General features: G+C 42.6%; 1 protein-coding gene across 20 annotated transcripts in view; it reads left to right on the top strand.

Moving 5' to 3' along the window:
• The window catches only part of ADAM22 (ADAM metallopeptidase domain 22), a 215,659-nt gene that overhangs the window by 27,152 nt on the left and 168,364 nt on the right, over nt 1-20,143 (top strand). For all 20 annotated transcript variants that reach the window (XM_084785430.1, XM_084785449.1, XM_084785443.1 and 17 more), the window contains exon 3: nt 11,189-11,265. In XM_084785430.1, coding sequence (XP_084641556.1) covers nt 11,189-11,265 — 77 coding nt within the window. The remainder of the gene's footprint in view (nt 1-11,188; nt 11,266-20,143) is intronic.

Here is a 20,143-nt window from a genome sequence, read left to right as displayed (position 1 = left end):
CATATCTGATTCCTCATACTGTCTCACTACATTCCAGCATTTCTCATGATTTCCTTGTGCTGACTGTACCCGAGTTTTTGTACTTTTGTTGGTCTTTTTACATGGTGTGTTATCCTGTTTTCTCAGTCTGAGGAGCACTGAGTCATCTCTGGCTACAGTGCGGGGAGGCAAGGGGGGCTACTGTTGTAGCTCATATTATTATGGCGCATACACATATTTCCTAATTATTTGGTAGCTTTTGACTGTGAGATATTTTTGTGGGAAGGGTGGAAGGATCACATCTCACTCATGTTTGTATCCCCATGAATTCCTATGGTTAAAACACTAAAGACTGAACGGACCCTCTGGCTTGTAACAAGTCCACAAAATGTACATTATTGCTTTTGCTCTTTCAGAAACTCTAAAAGATGTGCTCCAGTTTATTCACTTGTAAATGAAAGAACCAGGATTTCAACCCAGATTAGGTCTTTAAAGTTCATTCTTGAAAAAAAAATTTTTAAAAAATTGATTCGTTGTGAATTTCACATTATTCACCCCAAACCTATCAATTTCCTAGTCCCTTTATATCTGCCCCTTACATTTGTAACCTCTCACCAAAAGAAAACAAACAAAATAAATGAAAATTAAACAAACAAACAAACACACACACACTTCTCGCTGTAGAAGCTGCAGTGTGTCACAGTGGATACTCTTTTTACCCAAACAGCTTTACTTGGAAATGTTCATTACAGTGAGTCAGTGGTCTTGTTCTAGGCCTCTGGCTTCTGCTACACTATCAATACTGGATCCTCACTGAGAATCTTCTCCAATATCTTGCTGTTACCCTGTGCCATACAGATCCTGTAGTTTTGGATCTGTACGACTGGCCCCTTCTCCTTTTTTGGCAGTTCATAAATGTGATAGGAAGTGGGGTGGGCCAACTCAAAACACTGTATCTGGGCCTACGTTGGGTAGCCTGCCAGCTTTCCAGTGCCCAAAACACCACGGCCAGCTCTCCAGGTGAGGGGTCAGACCAGCTCTCCTGCACTCATACCACTGTGACCAGCTCTTCTGCTTTGACAAGTAAGGGTCACCTCTCTAGAGGCCAAGCCACCTCAAGGCTGGTGAGAAGTAGGACCAGCTCTCTTTCCCACACCATCAGGGCCAGCTCTCCCGCACCACCTAGGCAAGGGGCAGGGCCAGCTCAGCCCAGCCCTCAGGTATCAACAAGGCCCCAGGTGGCAGCCCCGACCATGGAGGTAACATGGGCCATGGACATAGACACGGACCCCTGCTAAGGCAGGGCCATGGGCTTAGCATAGGCTGCTCACATCAGGCTGCTCCTCACCATCCTTGGGTCACCAGTTCTGCTTCTCTTCATAGTTCACAAACAGGCATTGGTGCCTGCCAGCCCGCCACCCTCTATAAAGTTCATTCTTGATATCATTTTTTGTTTTGTTTGTTTCATTTGTTTTAAGCGACGTACTGCCAGGCACTATTTTGATTTTCACAAGAGTAATGCAGATGGCTGGTTAGAGATAATGTATAAGTTAGATGCAGTATATAGCAGAGCTTATAAGATCTATGGGTGTGATTGAATTGGGCAGACAGAAAAAAGCTGTATTTATCAGTCATCAGTACAGAAATATGAGCAATATCACTTGTATCTCATGCATGTTGTGCTAGCATACTCTCCTAGCTAATGCCGTGCAGCACAATTGTTCTCATATCTTAGCTGCCCGGCTATGCAAATGCTATAGTGAAAAATAGCAGTTTTGGTGAATCTGAGTTTTAAGTTTCAGACCTCTGACAAAAGTTTACTTGAGACAATGGAATAATGAGTTGGGCAAAAGAAAGACTAATTTTTATGATGTCAAAATAGGGCTAATACAAACAAGTGTCACTTGCTATTGGTAGTTTGTCTTTTAGTAAATTGAGGATACTGGATTTCCTGGAATCCCATCTTATTTTACCAGGAATTTTTTAGTGTCAGTTTACTTTTCAAAAAGTTGCTAATAAAGGCAGTCTTGAAAAATTAAATTGTAACCTCTGCCATATGTAGGTTGGCTCTGGTTTGCTGACTCTAGACAACGTCAAGAGGAAAAAACAGGCTGCCAAGGAGCTGAGTTTATAGGGAACGTGGTGTTATATTAACTTCGTATTTAAAGTTCCGATGCTTCTGCGAATAATAAGCAGGGCTCAATCTGGAGATCACATCGGGTTCCTCGGGTCCTGTAATTTTATGATTCATTTTTGAAATTAGAAATTAAAATTAACCTTATGTAATTACACTGATTTATTAAGATTTCTTGCCATCTGGATAGTTTGAAAATGCATTATTGCATTTTTCCTTCTGTGTCTTTTGTTTCACAACTTCTATAAATTGTTAGCCATATTTTGTCATACCTATGTCATCTATTCATTGAAAAATGGATATCCATTTATATTTTTAACTGTAGTTCTCAGTTTCTAATCTTGTAATTGGATTGGTCTTAGAACATGTTTCGTGTGTCAGATGAGGTAATATTGACTTGCCTCATGAAAACACAATTCTAAAGTGGAAGTCTAAAGCTTATTTTTCACGTTTGATTTTCTTCTTTTTATAGCCTCTAAAAGGTGCAGCTCAGAGCATGTCTCTCATGTCTCTAAAGATATTTCTGTCATAATTATCACCCACTAGGAATCATGCAAACCTGCCGTACCTCCAAGCCATAGAGTGCCAGCTGGATGTCTGGCCTGCCACCAAATGCTGCACTTGGAAATGACTTTTGCCCATTGGTGCCTCAGTCTTCCTGCTTGTAAGATAAAACTATGCTATTATTTGAGTTCTAGGAGTCTTTTCAATACTACTCTGAAATACTGACGTGTTCAACAGCTTTTAAAATAAGAAATGAAAAACTGGGTATAAAATTGTTCTTACATAATAATTTGAAGTGCATTATGATAGTTTTTTTTAACCAAATGCCCCTCGGATGTAGTCATTGTTGCTTCCTCCTCCTCCTCCTCCTTTTAGGTGGGGAGGGCGTCCTGGGGACTGAGAACAGCACCTTGCTCGATGGAAGAATGCACTTACCCACTGAGCCATACCCAGGACTTCTGATATCCCTCACTTTTATTTCAGTGTAAAATTAATAAGTTGGTAGCATACATTAGCTCCTTTCGCCTCCTCCCTCATGGGAAAGTACTGTACTACACTAGTTTTCTCTTTTCAAACTCTTTGATTTCTTTCCGCTTTAGAAAGCAAGGCCTAAGGCTAAAGTTGAGGCTGATCCGATTAATACTGCTGAGTAACTAGCGGGGCTGCTAATGCTGTAGGACTCCACCGTAATTCTTAGTGTATTCCTTCTGCAGTGCAACCTAAAAAGTACCCGTTTCTTCTCTTTGGGTTGCTTATGTACCAGACATAGGATGTCAGCTTCTGAATGCTGGACCACCACACAGGACACGAAGATACCATGCTTGCATTATCTTACTGCAGGTTTGGTTTGTTGGTATTGTAGCTGGATACGGTTTGGTTGTATTCTCAGAGGATCCTTTCCTTCATCATTACCACATGTTGCAGCCAGGATTCCTTCTGGAGAATGCAGTGTCCAGCCACTTGGACTTTTCAGCCATCAGAGTTGTGAAGTGTGTGTGTGTGTGTGTGTGTGTGTGTGTATTCCCCCATGTGTGTGTGTGTATATTCCCCTGTGTGTGTGTGTGTGTGTGTGTGTGTGTGTGTGTATTTCCCCACCCCCCAGACAGGTTTTCTCTGTTTAGCCCTGGCTGTCCTAGATTCACTTTGTAGACCAGACTGGCTTCGACCTCACAGTGACCCACCTGTCTCTGCCTCTCTGAGTGCTGAGATTAAAGGCATGCACTACCACACCGGGCTGTAAATCTACATTTTTACTCATTACCCAGTGACATGTGTTTTGGTCTAGCAACAGAAAATGGACTCATAGTTTCTGAAGGCCTGCATGTAGAATTTGATCCTTGTGTTCTCATAAGTGTCAGTCCTGCTGTTGTGGATACTTTAATTTTATCCCAGCTATGGAGAAAAATGACATGTAATGCTGGTTCTGTGAACATATTGTAGCTGCTTTTCTAACTGTTCAAAAGCAGTACTAGGGACCCTGTATCAATCAAATCCTTATTATGGTAATAACACATTACTCAAAACATAGTGTCTTACAACAACAAAAACAAAATACAGTCTTATAGTTCTAGAGGATCTTATAAAGCTAACTGGAAAGCATTGTCTATTCTGTGTTCCTTTGGGAGGCATTTCGTTTCAATCCATTTTTAAGTGTGCACAGAGGTCAGGGGATAACTTGATGGCCTCTTCCCCTGCCATGTGGGTCCCAAGGATTATACTCAGGTCAACAAGCTTGGCACAAGTACCTGGGAGGCCAGGTCCACTTTGGTATGCTCTGAAACCCAACAGCCCAGCCTTCTGTTGATAAAAAATGAATAAGGGATGGCCTATTCATCTATGACTGCTTCCTGTGGCATTGGGGCATCGATATGGGGGTGGGGTGGGCAAAAGGCTGGAATGTTGGCCAAGTGTAGGAAAAGCAGGCTGTGCTACTTGCTGTCCAGGATCTGTGAGACCATCTGCTGCTTGGTAAAGATGAAGCCCTTGCGTTCTGGATGCAGCTCTGGCAGAAGCACCTGGCCCTAACAGGATCCTGGAACGGATATATATTAGGGGCAGAAGATAAAGTGAAGGAGTTTGGGGATGTTTGAAACTGATTGGGTTAGAGGGTGTCCTAAAACCAGGGAGAGGAGAGGAGATCCCACACCCGGGGATGGGCAGGTAGGGAAACAGATGTTAGTGTACAGGGCTTATCTGGAGTCCATTTGACCTGTGGATTCAAGTGGCTTCCCTTACAAGAATCTTTTTAAGTTTCCAAATGAGACAAATTTTAGATATGTTAGCATTACCGCCAGCGTTCATAACTTCCATTTACCAACCTTAAAACACCTTCTTAGACCCTCAAGCACCTTCTTAGAAGCTTACCTTTGTAACTTGCATTTACTGACCTTAAAATACCTTGTCAGACCCTCACACACTTTCTTCGATCCTCAGACCTTACATAAACTTTACACTCTGCTGAGAAGGCAGCTGAGGCCTTTTTTTTTTTTTTTTTTTTGGTCATTAAACTGATCCTCAAAGCCACCAGAGACCTGAGAAGGATAAATTACTGCAGGAAGTATACTCCAAACAGCCTGTTTTAATTAATATGGCAGAGACTTACCCATTCCCTAGATGGTCTTCCCAGTAGGCTCCTGTGGTGTCACTGTCTTTGTTGTGGCTACCAGACCTGGCAAATCTGGGAGGCCTTTCTGTGGAGGAAGAACTTTGGAGAATGACCAACTTTATTATGTCTAGGCAAAATGAGACAGTCAAGTCCCTGGGTGTCCTGTTTGCCCACAATTCATGCAGGGCCTTAACAGCAGGTGAGGCATTGAGGCAGTCTTGTCCAGTGGTTAGAGTACCATAATCCAGGTGGAGCCCTCTGTTGTGCCCATATCTTCTTGGCGGCCTTGGGGTCACCAGTAGAAGCTGGGGTCTCTGTCATAGTGAGCTTTTTCATAAACACTTACATGCCATAGTCTGCAGATTTTCTGACAAAGTTATGGTTTGAGGACAATAGTCTTTTAAGTAAAACTGAGCTAAACAAACTTTGTTTAGATAAAGCTTAATCTTGCAATTAACTACATCAATTCTCAGCATGACTCAAATATACTTCGGAGCACATTGAAAGATTTGATCATTATAAGATGACTATTAACTTGCATTTGTTAATTATCCTTAACAATTTGTAATAATTTTGTAGCTTTAGTAATATTAAAATTAAGTACCTTTTATGCATGGCTTAGTTTTTCAAGCAGCTAAACTAAGCAGAGAAGTTATATTTGGCTTTTAGCGAGGTACTGAATGCATCTGGTAATAAGATGCATTAATAAAGATGGTGGTGAAGCCATGACTTTCCCATAACAAAGATGGCTTCCAGTCATGTGACTGCCCTCAGTCAAGATGGTGGTGAAGCCATGGCTTCACCTTCTTCATCCCAAAGTCAACATGGCAACCATCCACATGTTGTCAGTTGTCACAGTGGGCTGATTTAAAATCTGTCACTGGTGCTGGTACTGCCACTGCCACGACAGCCCTCTGAGACCATGCATGGATGGGAGGGGTGGGATCGGGGCGCCAGGCAGGACCTACAGCTGCATGTGCAGAGAGTAGCCTCAGGATGTGGAGGAGGGGGAAGAGACAAGAGCGCAGTTCCCCAAAGTGTGGACAGATGCAGTTTGGAAAGAATTGAGGCTTAGACACAGTGGCACGCATCTTAGCAGCCTTTGCTGGAATCCCAAGGTCCTGGAAGTAGTGTCCCAGTTTAGTACTCTGGGATCTGACAGTTTGGGCAGGGGTTACCTATGATCAGATGGCCCCGAAAGAAAAGGCTCCTCCAGATCAAAGACTTCTTCAGGGCACACTGATTCTGGTGTGGCCATGGTTTGGCGGAGCAAGTCCAAGGGGTTCTGTTCCCTGGAAGAGCCACCTGGTACCTCTTGGCATCAGCTGGGGGATGGGCCAGGTGGAGAGGGAAATAGGAGGACAGAAGCTGTCCCCATGTGGCCCTGGGTCACCAGGTTGGGTACTCAACTCCTCCTGGGTTTCCAGATGGAGGAAGATGATCAATTGGATCAGGTGGAGAAAGAAAGGTAAAGGGAGTGGCCCCATGTGTCTGGCTTGGCCTGGCCTGCTGGGCTGGGTAAGGCTTAATTTTCCCTGGAGCTGATTGAAATGCTGGAATGAGTTAACTGCAAGAAGAATTTATCGTATTTAAATGCAGGTTTATTGGAAGTGGCTCTCAGCTGCCATGGAGGGGGAGGGGGACAGAGAGAGAGAAGTCCATGCACATAGAGCAGGTGGGGGGTAAGAAGGGGAGGAATGAAAGAGCAAGTGGTGGTGGTGGGGGGCTCCAAAATATCTGGATCATATAGTGAAGGGAAGCCCCTGCCCCTGGGCTGCAAAGTGCAGGGTAGATAGAGGGCAGGGTATGCCAGCCACACTCTGCACCAGGCAGGGACCAAGGAATTCTAGGAGAACTTGGGAGGCCAGGTCCACATTGGTTTGGTCTGAAACTCAAAAGTACCCTAAACCACTGAGCTATCTTGATGTCTCAACCTTTTGGAGGCTTTTAGGGACATTTGTTCCTTGTTTTTTTTCTAGTTTCTGGAGGTTGCCCGTATTTCCTGGCCATCATACCAACTTCATATTGCTCTGCTCTCTACTTTCTTTTCTTTCTTTTTTTGTTTCATATGAGTTGTTTTTATTTATTTATTTATTTATTTTTATTTTTAAAAATAATTTATTCATATGACATCCCAATTGCTGTCCCCTCACTTGTACCTTTTCATTTTCCCCTTCCCCCTTTGCCCTATTCCCCTTCCCTAGACCTCTGACAGAAGGGGACCTCCTCCCCGACTATATGACCACAGCCTGTCAGGTCTCATCTGGATAGCCTGCTTCCCCTTCCTCTGTGTGCCAACAGGCCTTCCCACCAAGGGGAAGTGATCAAATAGGGGGCACCAGAGTTCATGTTAGAGGCAGTCCTCACTTTCCACACAACCGTGGAAAATGAGCTGTCTATTGGCTAGATCTGAATAGGGAGTCTAGATTTACTGCACCCATTGTCCTTGGTTGGTACAGCAGTTTGTTCATGTCCCCCTGGGTTCAGATCCACCAGGCTTGATGGTCTTCTTGTGGGGCTCCTGGACCCTCTGGGTCTTCCTATCTCCCCATTCTTCCATTCCACTCTCACCTGGAGTCCAATACCAAGTCCCAACATCTGTTCTGATCCCTTCCTAAGTGAAGACTCTCAGAGGGCATCTATGTAGGGCTAATATCCACTTACAAGTAAGTACATACCATGTGTGTCTTTCTGCATCTGGGTTATCTCATTCAGGATGATCATTTCTAGTTCCATCTATTTACTTGCAAATTTCAAGATTTCCTTGTTTTTAATAGCTGAGTAGTATTCCATAGTGTAAATGTACCATAGTTTCTTTATCCATTCTTCAACTGAAAGAGATCTAGGTTGTTTCCAGATTCTGGCTATTATGAATAAGGCTGCTATAAACATAGTTGAGCAGATGTCCTTGTGTGATGGAACATCTTTTGGGTATATGCCAAGGAGTAGAATCGCTGGGTCTTGAGGTAGCACTATTCCCAATTTTCTGAGAAAGTGCCAGATTGATTTCCAAAGTGGTTGTACAAGTCTGCACTCCTAGCAACAATGGAGGAGTGTTCCTTGTCTCCACATTCTCGCCAGCATGTGCTGTCACTTGAGTTTTTGATCTTAGCCATTCTGATAGGTCTAAGATGGAATCTCAGAGTCATTTTGATTTGCATTTCTCTGATGACTAAGGACGTTGAACATTTCTTTAAGCGTTTCTCAGCTATTTGCTATTCCTCTGTTGAGAATTCTGTTTAGGTCTGAACCCCATTTCTTAATTGGAATATTTGGTTTGGTAGTGTTTAATATCTTGAGCTCTTTATATATTTTGGATTTTAGCCCTTTGTCAGATGTAGGGTTGGTGAAGATCTTTTCCCAGTCTGAAGGCTGTCTTGGTCCTATTTATTAATTGTTGATCTTAGAGCCTGAGCTATTGGTGTTCTATTCAGGAAGTTGTCAACTGTGCCAATGAGTTCAAGGCTCTTCCCCCACTTTTTTCTTCTAACAAATTTAGTGTGTCTGGTTTTATGTTGAGATCTTTGATGTACTTGGACTGAGCTAACTTCCTGATGTAGCCTGTTCACCAAAGATTTACCATGTAAATATTTCTAATTCAGAGGTGACTGTGGGGGGAAAAGCTATTATAGTCACACAATGGTCTGGGAAGAGTGGAGGGAGAAAGGTTCATTTTAATTGAGATACTGGTTCTGGTAAGTGGGGCTTTCCTTATGCTGTTACCAAAACACCATCTTAGTGCTTTAGGCAACCCAAAGAGCTTTTAGGCAGAAAATAAATTGTCTATCGACATGCCATCCAGAGAGGGCTGGCCTAATGGGAAGACTGCGTCTAGCAAGCAGACAATTTGTAGTTGTATCATTGTTCACTTGTGCAGCCAGGTAATTGATCTCAGCTTCCCAGGGAGCCACTCGGGAAGCAGTGAGTGAGTTCCTGACGCTGGCCAGCACCTCAGCTCTGATATCATCCTGACCTGCACTGAGGAGAGAGATGGAAGACTGGAAACGGAGTGTTGTGGAGTCAGTTTTGCTCCCTGAAAACTCACGTACTGGAGCTGTCCCCTCCAGTGTCATTGTACACAAAGACACAAAGACAGGGCTTTAAAGGAGGAGATTCAGGTTAAATGAGGCTATTAGGCTAGGAGTCCCTAATCCATGAGGACTCCTTTCCTCAGATGAAGAAGTGACTCCGAGAATGCACACACCGGGGCTGTGCAAGGACCTGGTGAGGCCACAAAGAGGCCTTAGGAGAAACTGAACTTGCTAGCCTTTGTCCATGGACATCCATCCTCCAGAATCGTAAATAAGGAAATCTCTGTTGTCTAAGTCAGTCGGGTCTGTGGCCTCCTATTAGGAACTCTTTGGCAGTTTCTAGGGGGCGTGGGTACTGACCTGGGTCCTGAAATTCAGATAAGGTTGCTTTCAGGAAACCACCTAGGTCAGGGATCTGGTGCAGAAAAGCTCTCAGTAGAAGTAGTGAGTCAGAGATGTTGTTCTTTTGAATGGCAGAGTACACGAAAGAAGTCAGTGTGGATAAGGTGTAGCGAGGTGCTTGTGAGGGTGGGAGCAGTGTGCTTGGGCTGGGCGGGGAGGCAGTCGTGGAACTTCTCAAAATGTAGGGATGGGATGGGCACCTTTGGTATAGCAGCAAATGTGCAGCAAGGATTTTCGACAGAACAAAGAGTTGTAAGGTGTGACTCCAAGGACTGTGGTAAAAGAAAGGAAGCCAGGGCTTGGTGGTAGTTGGAGTTAGTTGAGAAGAGCGAGAGGCGTTAGGTCTGACTGACTGATGAGGCTGGCGGTGTCTGAGCGCCTTGTCTTCAGCGTTAGAGGAGGATTGTCCGGCCCATGTTCTCTCAGATACTGTTCAATAGAATCATCTCACTGCTCTGGAAAGGTTTATGATGGCTCGTTAGACCCTCTCTTTTCACCCAGTCCTGCATTCACTGAATGTTTAGTCCAGGGCTGCTTGCAGCTCCTCACTGCCCCTTCCCATGTGTTGGTTCTCACGGAACAACACCGTCAGCCGCATTTACTGTGGGAGGCTGCTGAGGTGGGTTTGGCTCTATGATAACCTTCATTGTTTTTCCTTATAGTAGCAATTAGACATACTTATTTTAGGAAATTAAGCACTTGGTTTTAGAAAATTTAGAATCCAAGAGCACACAAACATATAAACAGAACAGTAACAACAATAAAAATCTGGGAGCCCATAGCCTACGGCTTAGAGGTAACCACTGTTGGTATTGAGGAGTGAAATGGAATAGGCTGTTTTTTTTTTATTTTATTTTCAGTTATTCTCATGATCACTCAATATGCAGATATTAACATGATCAAAATTTAGAGCTCCTGCTGATTGGCAGAGTTCATAGGATGGCAGAGTGAACAGTGATTATTTTTGTCTTAGAAACATTTGGGGGATGGCATTCTCAGTACGTACAACGGTTTAAATTTGCTCTTAGAAAGATGTGGCAGCTTCGGTGAAATTAGATTTCAAAAGCTAGAACTGTAATGCTATTTTAAAAGTATGCACTAGAAGTTTGATGAGGAAGGAGTTTTCTAATTTAGTTTAAATGTCTTCCTTGTAAATTGATAATATTTGCTGTCTTATTTTACTCTTGAATGAAACACAGTTTGCTTTTTGAAGATATAAAGCTGAGCTTTAAAAGAGCTGCTCATAAATTAGAGAATAAGTTTAATGAAGTAAAGTTGGCTATGCAGTGTTTCGAGACAAAGCAGCCAAGTAGAGCCCTTGTCCCCTGGATTGGACGGTAACTAACTTTGGATTGGTGAATGCTTGGCTTCCAAGAAGGTACAAAGTTTTGCTTTAATACGCCATCTCTTATCCTCCTTGTTGAATTTCTTTCTTGCTGTGATACTATGAGCCTTTCAGGATGATTATAAGAAGTGCTGACATCTGATCACCAGGCTGACGACTAAATGCACTTTGCCTTTTTGATATTGCAGCTGACTCACGTGGACAAGGCAAGCTTCCAGGTGGATGCCTTTGGAGCATCCTTCATTCTTGACGTCCGGCTGAACCAGTAAGTGCTTGCTGAGCTGTCTTCACGTCAGTTATGCTACCTAGTGACTTCCAGGTGTTAATAGGAAATAAATGTACATTAGAAATTGAACAACTTTAAACAGATAACTTTTACAGTTATATAACGGAAGGCAAGAGTTCTTCCAGCATTTTGTATTATAAGAATATATATGACCCGAGCATCCTATGAATGATAGATTATGAAAATATACTTAAGGCAGTAAAAGTCTCTTCTCTTTCTATGTGTGCTTGTATGTGTTCATGTATACATGAGTTCATTTTGTGCAGGTGGATGCAGGGGTCAGAGGACAACTAGTAGAAGTTGGTTCTCACCATGTGGGTCCCAGCCCTCAAAATCAGATCCTCAGGCTTGGTGGCACACACCTTTGCCTGCTGAACTTCTGAGTTATCTTACCAGCCCCTCCCCTCTCTGTGTAGAGGTTAGGGGATGTTATTGTAGATATCCTGTTGAGGGTTGAACACTCAGTCCTAGATTCTTGGCACTTTGAGTAGTTATGTATCTCTCAATTGACTGCTGACCACTGAAAAGAAGCTTCTGTGACTTAAGAGCAGCCAGGGTCCATGGGTATAAACATATAAACACAAATATTTAGAAAGCACTAGAAAATAACAGTAGAGGGTTCTATACAGGACCACTTGCCTCCTAACCATGGGCTTTTGACTGAGATTACAGTACCAGAAAAGACATTTCATTTAATGGAGCAGGACTGAAATCCAGTCAGAAAGTTATTACTTACCCCATAACAGTTGTGCCACTGTTGTACCTTAGGGCACATCTCGTCTGACAGGTCAGTTCTGCAACATGCAGGGTCCAGTCCTGGGTAAGATCATTGATGTTCTTTCTCTCCTAGCAGCCTGTGTAGCACCTTACAGATTTTGAAAGCTGGCTTTCAGGCAGGAAACTTCTTGAACATGTTTTGATTGGTTTCTCTGTGTGACAGCTAAAGTGTTTTCATCAGTAGGGTCTCTCCGCCCAGTAAGTCCTCATACATAATGAGGATAAGAGCACAGTTAAGGGAACAGTAAGGGCAAAGACAGTAGTCTGTGCTGCTTCTCACACCACTGGGGTCTCTCTGATCAGTAAATTGTAGGGAGGCATCCTGTGGCTTGCACTGCAGTTTTTACTAAATAATCCATGCACTCTGCAAGCCAAAGTCCATTAAATGCAGGGTATTCCATTTTAACTTTTTTTTTTTTAAGTTGTGTTTGGAAACGAGCTTACTAATTAATAGGTTTCCATAGGTTTTTCATATAGCCTTAGTTTTGGTTAACCCACTCCATACTGATTTTCTCCCTGACCCTTGCCCTCATCTGCACGGAACTCACTAACTCTCAGGATTATCCACCCACACATCATTTTTAATTTCACATGTGTTCTGTGGTCCCTTCAATTATTATCTTCTAGCTGGGTTGTGAGATTTGTGGACTCCTATGTGGTTTTTTTAATACATCGTTCTGGGTTAGCCCTACCTCCACTCCTGGCTTCCTCCATACTTCAACTCCCTCTCTTTCTTTCCTGAGTATCCAACTTCCCTACGGTAGTTTTACCTATAATATATGATCTCTCATCTTGTAAGCATCCTTCCAAAGGCCTCTATCTAGTTTTCTGACCCCCACTTGTGTTCCAAGGTGAACACACAGAAGAGAAGATTTGAAGGCAGGATCTGCATATGAGAGAAAACAGCATTTATCTTTCTGGGCCTGAGTTTCCTTATTTGGTATACTTCCCCCCCCCCCCCCGCCCAGTTTCATCTATTTTGCACATTTTATGATTTTATTTTTCTTCACAGTCTAGTAATATTTTACTGTGTATATGTGCTCTATATTTTCTTACCCATTCATCTCTTGGTGGATTTATAGGGTGATTTCTTTCTCTAGCTATTGCAAATAGCGTATCAGTAGATACGAATGTGCAAGTGTCTGTGTAGTAGGGTATAAAGTGTGTTAGTAGCTGTTTTTATATGCCATAGAAACCACAATAATGTGATACAGCTTTTTAAAATACATTTTTTTTTCAATTTCACAGTTACTCTTTGTCTCACTGCTGAGGCTCTATTGGTTTAGGAAGTAGGAAAGTGGAAATTGAATATGTATTTTAAAAGCGTCGGGGTCGTCTCTCATGAAGCAATTCAAGAGCTGTGGAAAAAGCAAAAAATTACTTTTACTACAGAAAATGTGTAGCTGGCTATCAGTTGCAGAATAGATCCAATACTAGTTATTTTTAGATTGAAATTGAAGGAAAAGAATCATTATGTAACATTCCTTCAAAATATTCAGTAAACTTGCATAATCTGGTATTATACAAGAGTTCATTCAGCCTTTGGGTTGAAGTTCGGCAAAAGGGAAGATACAGAAAGGCTAAATGCAAGAAACACACCCAGTCCCTATTTGTCAGAGTTATGTGTGGGAAGCGGCTTCCTTCATGGGTCATGGCTAGGAAATTTCACTCTTTAGGACAGATACATTAATAACACCAAACATATGGCCTGCTGTGCTACGGTTGGTCCTGAGGCTAAACTGGACCTTCCAGAGGTCAGCAAAGGGTATAGCATTTTACTGTGAAACATTCTTTAGAAAGAAGAGGGCTCAATAAAGAGGACATCTAACTGTATTATCTAATCAATTCAGGCCAAGACTTTTCCTGTAAATTACTCTGCTGTTATTTAATGAGGGAATAATTAAACGCCTTGGAGCACCTCAGGAAGAGTGGGAAAGATTTCTTTTCAGCTCCCTGAGTGTTTTATGACAGGTCACCTGTCAAAACCACCCCTCTATCAACAAACCACGCAGAAGCAAATGCCACGCTTAGAATGACAGCTCTACTAGGATGGGAGCCATGCGAGGTCATTGGAAAGAACTCGTTTTCTGAAGTCCTTGTTCTTGAAAGGGATTCTCCTGTGTAGCTGCCAGATCTCAGAGGATCCAATTCCAGGATGTAGAGTGGTTTTTCTTTCTTTATTTATTATGGATTATTTCCCTCTTATTTCAATACAATCAAAATGTGTTTTCTCTTACTCTGTGATCCGTATTCCAACCTTTCTGTTCCCTGTTTCACAACGGGGGACAGCACATAAGACTCAGGATGTGAGCCGACCATGCTACGGTGTCTTGGAGATGATGCAGGGAGGGGAGGCAGGAGCAAGGGCAGGAACAGAGCACTCAGATTCTGGTCAACTGGGCAAGTTCAGTCTTGTCTAATTTAGGGGAATCGCCTCTTGCCTTCTTTCCTCCAGGACCTTGAATTTCTAGGAAAAAAATAAGAGTCTTGGTAGATAAAAGACAGAAAATGAATTCGGTTGGGACAAAAAACTAGCTCTGGAAGTCCTCACTTATCTATTTATAAAGTGCTTAATACAGATGATAAAGATAAGTGATGAGGATAAGAGCATCATTAAATGATGATGCTATATGATAATAAACAGCAGACATTTCAGTTATTAGTAAACCTGTAAATGAATATTTTGCTCTTCCAACTAATTCATTACACGAATATTCATTCATATGTACATTGTATAGAAGACAAATCAGTATTGAATAATTTAAGATTCTTATTTTCATTTTACATATATACATAAACATGTATGCACATGCATATGTACATAGACCTACAAGTAAATATATAAACATGCATATGTGCATGCAGATAGACATATACACACATAATCCCCTAGGTAGTGCTGAGAATTCTTTTGGAACTGAAGCCTTTGGAGATCATGAAGAAAGAAGAAACATATTCTTGAGTAAATCTGCCTTCTGGTCAGAAAGACAATAAACTTGGCAAATAAGGTAATATAGAAGAGTGGTCTCTTGTTAGTGGAGTGCCTGGGGTAGGGATGAAGGCGATGGTTAACAGTTACTGTCAGGACATGCCATCTCTAAGAAGGGCGATGTCTAAATGTGAGGAGCCCCTAAACAGAAGGAGCAGTAGTAAAAACGAAGGCAACAGTTAGCTTAGCAGGTCTGGGAGAAGGAAGGATAGCTTAAGACCAGGAAACAGTGTTAGCCAAGAGTGTTATTAATGATGTTATGAAAGGAGAAGAAGCCGAAATTCCTGGGGCCTCTTAGACAGCAGAAAGACATTGCTAAGAGTGGATGGTTGAGTCCTTGCACTTTGTTGTATTATTGACTGCTTTCCTCATTGTTTTGTGGTGGTTCATTCAGTTTTTCTATATTTAAACATTTTTTCAAGTGATGTCCTTAAGACTTACTCACTGACTACAGGGTGTGCTGGTTAGGTGTTGCCCAAATGACATAAACTAGAGATACCTGTGTAGAGGAAATCGTGTCTATGAGATTGGCCTGCAGGAGTCTCTGTAGGGCTTTTTCATGACTAATAATCAGTGTGGGAGGGTTCTGTCAACTGTGAGCAGCGCCACTCTTGCACATGTGGTCTTGAGTGGTACAAGAAAGCAAGCCGAGCAAACCTCAGCGAGAAGCCAGTAAACAGTATTTCTCCAACGTAGCTCTGCTTCGGTTCCTGCGCTGACTTCCCCCTCAGTGTTGGATTGTGACGTGGAAGTGTAAACCAAATAAACCCTTTCCTCCTCAAGTGGGTTTTGGTCAGTGTCTCATCACAGCAGCAGAAATCAAACTGGCACACAAAGGGCTTGATATTAACAAACTATTTATTGGTCCTTTATAAGCAGGGTGACCTGGAAAAAAAAATCCCAAAGTTGGATTAAAATCAAGTGATAAAAACCCCAACCCTAATACACCAAAAACCCCACTAACATATACTTATAAAGTATTTAAGCCCTAAAAAAAATCCAAGAGCACTGGGGGCGGGGGGCGACGGAGAGGAGGAGTGCAGAGGCAGGCAGATCGCTGTGAGTTTGAGGCCAGCTTGGTCTACAAAGTGAGTCCAGGACAGCCAAGGTTAACACAGAGAGACCCTGTCTCGAAAAACCAAGAACAAGATAAAACAAAACAAAACGTCCCAGAGATCAGGAATTGGTAAAGCAAGCCTGTAACCTCAGCACTCGAGGGGCAGAGACAGGAAGACCAGGAGTGCAAAGCTGGGCTGGACTGAACAGTGAGATCAAGGAGAGACCTTAATTAAAAAAAAATCATTTCCCTGAAATGCTCAGGATAAATGTAAAGACATGGAAGTGTTTATGTATACATATAAATATATGTGTGTATATATGTGTATACACATATATTACTTTAAATATTTGTGCCCAAATAATTTAAGTAACTGTAAGTATGCCTCCGTTTAGTCTTAAATTGCCTTATTTGGTGACATAGCAGACTTTTGGTAATGGACGTATGTGTAGTAGGCACTGTTAAGCAGAATGTGATTATTTACTTAGCAGGGCTAGTTATCACAACGCCACTTGCAGTCATAGAGGTGCCTTTATAGAGGTGTAGTGATTATCTTAAGGTGTATTTTGCTGCTCACAGAATTTACTCATTTCCAATGCGCTTTTCAATTATTATTTTTTTGAAAAGTAGCTTTACTGAGTGACACAGCAGTCATTGTTGATCAAGCTTTGTGTTTGTTTTGTTTTTGGGACAGATCTGTATTGTTTTTAAAATTTTTCTGTATTACCTGTAGGACCGGCTAGGGATCAATTAAGACACAGACACTTGTTACATTTTAAGATAGCCTTAGTTAACCTGGGGCAGGGCAGCTATCAATCCTCTAAATTGCCTCCCTTAGTGTGGCAGGCATGGGATCCCTGCTTCAATCCCATGCCATCTGCTTCTAATAACTTCTATCCAGCTACCTCCCCTCCATAATCACATATACTTGTTCATGTCATCCACGCCGGCCATGTGTTTCTCCTCCAGCTAACCCATGGCAGCCTTCCTTTCTTCACTTCAGGTCTCTTTTCTTTCTTGTTCTGGCCGTCCTTTCTTCTTCCCAGAATTCCTCTCTCTTCACGCCCCACCTCTCTCCTGCCCTGCTCAGGTTGGACGGGCTTTTTATTAAGCAAAAGGTTAGTCAGAGACCGCAAGCAGTAATTAGCATCAAAATACAGCAGGCCATCCCCCAACAGGTCTGAACAGGTCTGTTCAAGAACTTGCTCTGTAGGCCCGGATGGCCTCTACCTTGTGATGCTCCTGCCCCAACCTCCTGAGCGCAGGGATCACAGGGGTCTCCCCATGCCCAGCTACTGCAGACCCCTTGTAAAAAACATCCACATTTTTCCATTACGATCCCATTCCCCTCTTAGATTTAATTTGTTCCTGTCTCTAGTTTCTAGGCGCTAACTAATTTACTTTGTCTTATATATTGATTCCTCCCTATATATGGCCTGTGCTCTCTGCCTGATTTCCTTCCGTTGGCAGGCTTATGAAGTTCATATAGGGTGTAGCATGTGTCAGTAGTTCATTCCAGATCTTGTTTAGTTTTCCATGTGTCTATATGGGGCTTGTGTGCCCCCCCTCTATATGGTATGTCTGTGTGTCATTCATCCTTTTTATTCCTGAGTTACACTATTATATCTTCTTTTATCTATCTATTCACTTGATTGGCGTTTAGACCCCTCTCCCATTTTTTTAAATCCGTTATGAATCATACTACTTTGGAATTTTCACGCACAACTTTAGAGTTTTCTCCAAAGTAGCTATGCAAAAGGGAAATTGTCGATTCATATAGGACCTTTCTTGTTTAATTGCGAGACAAATGCCTAACTGTTTTCCTTAGTAGACTTTTGAGATTTTAGTTGTGGTATGACAGGTGTTTCTTTCTGTGAATGCTATGTCTAGTATAAACAGTTACTAAGCTTTAGGTTTTTGGTATTATGCCCGTTGCAAGTCTGGAAAGAGTTCTATATTTTTTTAACAGCTATGATTTTATTATGTTCCCTTGATTTATAATGAAACTTTTCCTTGGAAATATATATTGATCTCTTGAAACTTTTATAGGATAAGAGTCTCCTATTGATAGAATACCCTAATTTATACAGACCTCACATATTTTAGCCTTAGCAGAAGCATATTATTTCTCCTCCTCCTCCTCCTCCTGCTCCTCCCCCTCCTCCCCCTCCTCCTCCTCCTCCTTTCTTCTTCTTTGCTTGTTTTCTCCCTTTTGTTTTTCAAAAAGGGTTTTGGTAAGCATCCCAGCTGGCCTCCAGCTTCCCCCAGAACCTCCCACAGAAGCTACTTTGGAAAAGGAAAAGGTACTCAGGAGACTAGTTGCTACTCATTAAGCTTATCCCCTATCCTGGAGGCCTGTGGGAGAACAGAGAGGGCTTTGACCACCCAGGTTCTGCAGCCCTGGAGGATATGGGAACGCAATGCTTGGACAGATAGCCAACAAGGGCTACCGAAGCTTGGATAAAGCTTACCTTCAAAGAATGAACGTAGTGGTGGGTTGTACTGTTCTCTTGAGTTTGTCTACAGACCTGCGGAAATGAGCACCCCTGTGTACTAAGCGTGCACCCCTTCGTACTAAGCGTGCACCGCTTCACGTCTGATCCTGGAAGAGCCCTGTTTATCAACAGTGAGTCATCTGTCAGGGGGACCTGGGATTCTTACAGAACTCTAATCATTGGCAGTGTATGTTCTTACTCTCCAGATCCAGTGAGGGCCTGTGGTTTCTTGTTTTGGTGCTTCCTTCTTTTCATAGCTTTTGTTATAAATAGCCGAACACACAGAGTAGAAATATTAAATGTCACATCGCCCAAGAACAGACTTGGGCATGCTGTGAAATTCAGCATCCAGATGCACGACTGTGGACACAACCCAGCCACGAATTTCAGTACGTAAGTCACCAAGTCTCAGGCCATCTAGCCCCCCTCATTTAGCCCCTCTCTTCATTGTGACCTTTATGTGCACCGTGTCCTGCTTCTGTAGCTGGCTAGACACGATGGTTCCTCCCGCTGGGTTTGTGAGGCGCCAGTAAGCCCAACCCAAAGACAGAAGGATGAACCCAGGTTAATCACCTACCGCCTGTAAGGAGAAGCAGGGTTATTTCACAAGCGGTGCCCTTTGGGAACAAAGAAAACAAGGTTTTATTCAGGAGCAATCATATATGTATTACACACACACACACTTTGGGAGCAGGCACGTTTTTGAACAAGCTTAACTTAAGATGAACATTACTAAATTTGCTGAGTTTAAGGCCTTGATTCAAATAACAAAAGATGCCAGGCACATTCCTTGGCATACTTAGCTCGAAGCCATAGAGCAAGCATAAGGAGACCTTAAATGGCAGACAGGAGCACTTCTGTGCATTTTCAATTGTGTCAAGGACAGCCAACAAGGCATTTTCAGCTTCTTTTCCCCCCAAAAAATGTGTTAGTCACAGGCAAATGTGGGGGCGCTCCCTGAGGAGCCTGCCTCACTTAGCTGCTGGTGCTCTAGGCCATGCAATACCTTCTCCCGATGAGTCAAGGCTGTTGTTTGTTTTTCTCTGGTAAGCTAGTCCATGCTGATGCCTTGTCTGGTTCTAGCCCCCTTGATTGTCCACTTAGATGACTTTTTAGAAATTTCTTGCCTCTAGGGAAACTCAAAAGATTGATTCTGAAAGTCAATATATCAGGATAGGTAGGAGAACATGGTAGGATTTTTGTGATAGTTTTTCAACTTTACTGTAAAATAGAAGGTGTGTGTGTGTGTGTGTGTGTGTGTGTGTGTGTACTGCAAGGATGATTTGATGAAACCGTAAACTCATATCATCAAACTTCCCTGAGAGATTCCAGACACCCAAGCAAGAGAGAGCAAAAGTAAATTATTACAATCACTAAGGACATTATTGATAATGTGTAGTGTTGCTGATCATGAAAGTTTCTGAACTTTCTATTATAAAGAACATGCTAGATACCCTACCCCCTTCTGCATGAAATTTTGTAGTTTGTAGTAGTTGACGCCGATTGTGCAGTTGTCAAGTGGTTGATATCCTCCCCAGT

This window comes from Acomys minous, assembly GCF_964271855.1.
Source record: "Acomys minous genome assembly, chromosome: 6".
NCBI lineage: Eukaryota > Metazoa > Chordata > Mammalia > Rodentia > Muridae > Acomys > Acomys minous.
The sequence above is the reverse complement of the archived record's forward strand: the minus strand, read 5'-3'. Positions and strand labels throughout refer to the sequence as shown.